At 42.0% G+C, this 6973-nt stretch overlaps 1 protein-coding gene across 1 annotated transcript; it reads left to right on the top strand.

The window, feature by feature from the left end:
* The first annotated feature begins 769 nt into the window (after positions 1-769).
* Positions 770-6973, top strand: SPINK9 (serine peptidase inhibitor Kazal type 9). The gene is made up of 6 exons (XM_042880589.1): positions 770-790; positions 1141-1192; positions 1690-1881; positions 3725-3744; positions 5760-5887; positions 6423-6973. The coding sequence occupies exons 1-6, from the start codon at positions 770-772 to the stop codon at positions 6466-6468; spliced, it is 459 nt and encodes a 152-aa protein (XP_042736523.1). The 3' UTR covers positions 6469-6973.

The raw sequence follows: 6973 nt of genomic DNA on the forward strand, positions 1-6973 counted from the left end.
TTCTCTTATCTTAAGTGAAAATGGAATCTGATGTCATCTTTTTTTCCGAGAAAATTAACCATTTTTTCATTACCTACTTTCTTTAAAGACAAGATCATCAGTAACCCTCTTACTCTGCAGAAAAGCGTGAGTTAGTGGGGTCTGAGGAAAAGCTGACCTCTGCAACCTCTTCTGTGAGGATATTTTGCTCCTCTGTCTTGCTGAAGCTAGCGTATTTAACGGTGCAAAAGCCCCAGGATATCCAGCAATGGAAGGAAGGTCATAACTGAAATATTGCGAATTGTAGCAATTGTGCAAGGATTGTTCATACTGTAAGAATTTTCACAGCTACATCCCAAGTCATTAAAGAGAAGGCTATTCTAGCCAGATTTAAACAGAAATATGGGCTCAAAAGTACACATAAGCATAGGCCTTATGAGGAGCGGCTGAATTAGCTGGGATTGGTCAGTCTGGAGAAGACTCAGGACACCTTACTGCTCTCTACAACTATTCTATGATTCTATGACTACCTGAAGGGAGGCTGTAGTGAGCTGGGGGTCGGCCTCTTTCCTTGTGTAACTGATGATAGGACCAGAGGGAATGGCTTCAAACTGTGCCAGCGGAGGTTTAGGCTGGACGTTAGGAAATACCACTTTTCTTAAGGAGTGGTCAGGCACTGCAATGGGCTGCCCAGGGAGGTGGCGGAGTCACCGACCCTGGAGGTGTTCAAGGAACGGTTGGATTTTGTGTTGAGGGACGTGGTTTGGTGAGAACTGTTGGTGATGGGCGGATGGTTGGACGGGATGATCTTGTAGGTCTTTTCCAACCTTGGTGATTCTGTGATTTCTTTGAACTTCATGAAAATGAATATTCAACTCCCAGATCTCCATTGTGTTGCTACCCCTTCTCTGTATTACAAAAGTTGTTTCAGTCACCAACACAGCGGTATGATGATTTGTTTAAAGAATGCTGCACATGATTGCCGTTGAGCTGGAACGGTCAACAAAGGAAAGGATGAGCGGGGAGAGGGACCTTCTGCACATCCCACAGCAGCAAACCAGGGAGCAACTTAGCTGGATGCGGAGACTCTGTGAACTCATCACTTCTCTTTGCAAGGCTATGTACTGCAGTATCTTTGCTCCTTTTTTTACTGATCCCCAGACTGGTGGAACTCTGAAGGCAGATGTGGGGATCCTCTGTGCTGTGTGGGAAGGTGAGTGCATATCCACACAAAACATGCACTTCTCCAATCAACTGAAGACTGTCTGGAAGGACTCGGTTCATGGCCATGCTAACCAGCATCAGTTTTACCCATAGCTAGCAACAAGGGCCTCCAAAATTTCAGGAGAATAGGAAATACACATTTCAGCTACTTTCATATCAGTCTTCTGGAACACACACAGTAGAAATTACTTTTTTTTTTTTTTTTTTGCCGTGGGAACTACATTCAGCTGTAAGGGCCAACATGGCAATAGCAGATCAGCAGTAAGTAACCACCTTACTGAGTCACTGTTCAAACTTGCTAATGGAGATGGAACAGTTAATTAGGCAATGGGATTAGCCAAAATACAATACATCTCCTTTATCAACACAATCCATGATGTGACTCTCATCTTTGCCCTGTACTTATGACCTTCATGCTATACAGAAGACATTCTTACTGCCACTACCCATGGGCAACACCTTCTTCTAATTACCTTCTGTTTGGAGGATTTCATCATCAGGGTTTCTGCTCTTGGTGTGTGTGTATATATGTGCACTCAGAGATGCACAAGCAGATATCTGATTGTACTGGAATACTTAGAGCACAGACTGACTGTGAAACAGGTCGAGAACCCATGTCTGCCATGAAGATAACAGGTGTTTTTGTGCTTCTTGCCCTGGCGGTTCTCTGCTTAGCAGGTGAGTAACCTTTTTTATTGGTTAACATGCTATAGTTACAACGCTTTATTACTGAAAATTCTTGATCTGCTAGGATAGATAGCGGTGGTTGCTGGGCTTGTGTGGCAGAAGGCAAGTGAAATTTTATGCTCATGCACCATTTACAAGCAACATTTCAGCAGCTTTGCAGTTGCCAACCTGTGTAGATGAAACCTATTCCTTGACAGCAGTGTGAATCAGAGCTGTGTTCTGCACTGTAACTAAGAAGTGATCTGTAAAGCCTCCAAACTCAAACAGGTTTTTTACCTACTCATTTTCTTCTTCAATCTGAGTGGGTTGCTTGGAGCTAATGAGATCCTTCTTCTGCCAAAGTGAGCAAGCAGGAGAGAGGTGATCATGCGCCAGCCATAGAATATGCTGTGAGCAGCCTCTTTGTGGGGTTAGTTTACTGGAGATAGCTTTGAGGCACAAGTTACTCTATCATAAAATACAGAGCTGAGAGGAATTTCTTGAGCCTTCACTTGATAGTTCAGTTTTTTGGAACACAAACTTGCAATATATTTAAAAAAAAAAAAAAGACAGAAAAATAAAAGTAAGTAAATAAGTACACTTAGAATAACTGAAAGGAATGCAAATCTTCGCTGCTATTAGAATGGATGTCCAACGGCATTATTAATCTTAAGGAATGTTTTTTTAATGAGAAATATGCTTTCAGCCCACTTCATTCACTGCAGCAGCAGCAACAAACATTGCTCCATAAGAACTCCAGCAAATCCCCTCCTTAGACATTCTAGTTTATCTTACTTCTTTGAAACTTTATGGATCGATACTTTATGAGCCAGATCTTTTTTGATGTACTGTGTAACTTATGCCAGCTTTCTTTACCTTGGATGACTTTATTTAATCAGAAGACGCAGGCAGTTTGATGGAAGCGAAGTTCAGTGGAAAGCTGCCTATCGTTAAAGATGCAGATCAGCTGCATTTAATTAGAAAAACAAGTGTTAGTGCCTGTATTGCTCTTTATAGCATATTGCACACTGCTCCTTCTGTACAAAGCCTCTGCCTGACTTTTATCCTTTTGAAGCCATAGAATGACAATCACAGGACAGGAGAAGAACAAAATACATTCCTAAAGAAAGTTATGAATGTGTCAGCACAGTGGAGACATGCCAATGTTACTTGATTACTTTCTGGAAGGTGTAATTAACACTGAGCAGCTGTTTTGAAGGAGCTTTTCGAAGCCCCACCTGAAATCAGGGCTCTACTATATTGGGTGCAATGTGTGTAAGGGATAGGAAACAGTCCTTCTGACAAATAGTTTAGAACCCAAGGCAAGGGAAAACACATTTTAAAATTGGTACTGTGATCCAAATTTCATCATCATCATAATCTAGATTATATGAAGTTATATCCTCATTGTAAACAGGAAAAAAAAGGATATAAGGAATGTGTGCCTTGCTTACAACCACGTGAGTTTTTTGGAAGACCTAGGAATTAAAACCCAGTCGTGCCCAATTCGTTCATCCACAGAACATGAGCCATGTGATGTAATAATAACTCCTGATTCTTTAATCTTCCTCTGATGGAAAGGGGAACAATAGACTCCAATCCCCAAATAGCAAAGGCTGGTCAAGCTGCTGACGCTGATTCCTAAGGTAAACAAGGCAGTGATTCCCACTTGTTGGATAAGTCCTGACACAGGTAACTTATACAACACTGAGGAACTATGTAAGCATTTACTTTCAAGAAAGCAAGAGAGGTGGAGTTGCTGGGTGGGTGCTAATGAGGGCAGCCCAGATGCAAAATGAAGATTCACCAGCAGTGTTCTTTTACTTCATCTTTTGTGATTCTGTTTATATTGCAGATGCTGCCCAAAAGGATGAGGTGAGTCACTTTCTTCTTTATTTCTGGATAAAAATATATAGTTTGTAGTGACAGTGCAGCAAGATCAATGAGGTCAGAAAAAACACATTAACCAATTGCTGCCAAAGTCAAAAAGAAATCCCCAAGGCTGAGATATGTGGCTTCCATACAGTTGCTCTGACACTTTCCAGATGTTGTTATGTGTAAGGCAGTCTGGGCAAGAAATAGATCAAGGCAAAATTGTAAGCCAGAAAAATCAGGATTTTATATATTTATCTGGTGACAACATTGTAAGGCTTACTTGATGACTTTCAGATCCTAAATTGCATATCTAAAATTTTAATTTACCCCTGTGTGCACTGGATTGTCCATCCTGGAGTCACCCTCTGAGATCAATGAGGCACTAAGCAGTAAAAATCCTTCCTCAGGTGAGGAAAGAGTTCATTGGGGATTGCAGTGAGCAGCAGTGATGCGTGGAGATTCACCCACTCTTAGCAGCACAGCACACACAGCCTCTGATGCTGGAACCCAGGCTAAGGCACACACTCTTTTCCAGGAGGAGCCAGTTCCACTTTCTTTTCCATTTTACCAACTGTTATGTAGAAACAAGGCAAATCCATTTGGTTTGTAGCTTGTTTTGTTATCTGACCTTCACCACCCACAGGCTAGTAATTGAGCAGCCTTATGTTGAAAATTGCAAGCTATGGATTGGGAGGGAATCCCACGCCACTGCCTTTGCTGGGTTATGTTGCAGAAAGCTGCTGGCCATTAGGTCTCTGATCTCCTCCTGCAACTGGGGCCAGTGTTTTACATGCATTGGAGAGAGAAGTGACCAACCAAAGGAAAAGACTGGATAAACCAGTTTCTCATGGGCTTCTCTTATGGGGCAATGGGTTTGAGCCCAGAATACCTCAAGAAGTAATTGGTTAATGACCTTTTTGCCAGAGGAGCCCTCTCAATTTGCTGATCATCACAGCAGCCACAGCACAGGCTGCTGAAGGAGCTGAGCACACATGGCTCATTGCTCCTCATTCACATGCAGCCCCTGGACAGCAACTGTCACAAAAATAGTCACAGAACCTGTAATAAGCTCCAGGTCTTGGCTGGAGTAATATTCCTTTACTAAAAGATGGGACGAAGGGTAAAAAACGGGGCCACAAAAAGACAGCAGCAAAGCCAGGTTCTATTTTAAATGCTTACGTGTGTAATAGATATTTCTGATAGATCTTCAGAAAGCAGAAGCTCCAGTCATAGCCTCCCTGCAAAGACTCATGTTTCAAATTCTCACAAGACTGGCAGTGAGCAGAGCTGAGCCAATATGAGTTGCAGCAGCACACAAAAAGAAAGGTGATTTCCTAGGTGAGCAAACTCCAAGCTTTCAAGGATAACAAACAATACATTGAATAGAATATGTGAACTATACAAGAAGCTCCTCAGCTGGCAAATAGCAGGAATGACATTCATTTCACAAAAGAAGCCTGAGCTCTAGAAAGAGGACAGGAGCTCTTTCAGGGATTTCTTTTATTAGTTTGTACTCCCACTTTCATATTTACCTCTATAACAAATACAGTCCTACTGTCAGATGAGAGAGAGCCTTTCAACAGCTTCTTTTCATTTACACAGGACTTTGTCTAATTCTGCCAGACCTCTTCACTGCTGTGAAAAGTTGTGTTTGTGAAAAGGAGACAGAAAACCTTCACATCCTTGAAAGATAACCTTACTTTAATTTACTGACAACTGCAAGCATGGGGAAAATACACATTAAGACTCAAGATTTGTAAATGGAAAATGAGCTGTATTATTTCCCTTTTTTAATTCAGGCAGACAGCAGAGTTCCCAAAGGTGCTCAATACCTGCCATCATACATTTCTTTTTTGTGGCTTGGGCTCAGCTAGTGCAGATGATGGAGCTCCCCTGACTGCTGCTCTACAGCAGCTGATAGCTTTGCCCAAAGATGCTGTCTATCCATTATTTCTGTATGTGAATGATGAATGTGAGAAAGGCTTATTCCAACAAAAATGACGTTGTATTTGCAGGTAGACTGCAGTGAATACAGGAGGTTAGAGAGAGGAAGACCTATTTACTGCGAAAAGCTCTACGAACCTTTTTGTGGCTCTGATGGGAAAACATATAACAACAAATGTTCTTTCTGCAAGGCAGTCCTGTAAGTAAGATACTGAGTGATGACTTCTGAATTAGCTCAAATCTGAGATGAGCTATCTGGCATTTCCACTTCATTTTGTCCAGGGTCTCTGCTCCTCTGTTTCTTTGCTTAACCTTTACAGAGTAACTGCTTCTCCCCACAGTAAGGCCCAGTTCATCCAAAGAGGTGCCTTTGGCGTTTGTGGGAGCAGCTTCCTGCTCTAGGAGAAACTAGAAGTGGAACAGACCAGAGGAGAGTCCACTGAACAGCACTGGGCTAACAAGGCACCAAATTGGGTGATATCAGAACTCAAATGTGGAATTTCCAATATTGGAAATATTTTTATATTGGAAATATCGAAAATATCAGAGCTTTCTTCTTATGTATAAGATACAGCATTTTTAAAAGAAAAAGCTTTATAAATCAGCGTCTTCTTGCCTGCTGCAAATGTTCACAGTGTCTTTTCTGTTAGCAAATTGTTGGCTGAGAACTTCAAAGAGATTTTAGTCCACAATGGAAAGTTTACTGTCTGCACTGTCTTTCCTTTCCTTCGCAGGAAGAGCAGAGGAGCCTTACATATGAAGCAAGCAGGTGTATGCTGAATTAATTCTGCATAACAGAGAAGAATGCCAAGAACAGCTTTACACTGCCTTATCGTGATCTCCTAATTTAATTTCATTCATCCTGTACTAATAAAAGCGAACAGATCTCCATGTACACCTTTCAGCTGTGCTCTGATGTCTGCTGCTTCTCCCTGCTCTGGAGCGCAGGGGCTGACACATCTGTCATCCCTGCAAGTCTTCCTCTGGATACCCATAAGCATTCCTCTTTCTGCAGCATGTTGGTTTTCACGTGAGCACTGCATGATGCATTTGTGTCCATAGTGAAAGTTCAAATCCCTGCATTGCCACCTGCAGGCATTGCTCAGTTTCCCTTGCTGGAGCTTGCTCCCACTCGCTCTTTTCAGACGCTTCCTTTCAAAAGCTTCAGCTTCCCAATGAAGCGCTCAGGCTCCTCCAGTTTTGTAGCTAAATTTTTGATCCTCCTTTTCCTTTTGACTTTGTACAATTCTGATTCACATACGTTGTGTAACTTCTTAGATTGCAT

The sequence above is a fragment of the Lagopus leucura genome, unplaced genomic scaffold, assembly GCF_019238085.1.
Source record: "Lagopus leucura isolate 7727_CA_CO unplaced genomic scaffold, USGS_WTPT01 Super-Scaffold_100027, whole genome shotgun sequence".
Taxonomy (NCBI): domain Eukaryota; kingdom Metazoa; phylum Chordata; class Aves; order Galliformes; family Phasianidae; genus Lagopus; species Lagopus leucura.

Excerpts from the sequence above, each read along its gene's own strand:
- SPINK9 (XM_042880589.1), top strand. The coding sequence starts at position 770 with ATGGTTGGACGGGATGATCTT. Across the intron at positions 3,745-5,759 it reads ATGCTGCCCAAAAGGATGAG|GTAGACTGCAGTGAATACAG; the intron begins GTGAGTCACTTT and ends TTGTATTTGCAG. Across the intron at positions 5,888-6,422 it reads TCTTTCTGCAAGGCAGTCCT|GAAGAGCAGAGGAGCCTTAC; the intron begins GTAAGTAAGATA and ends TTTCCTTCGCAG.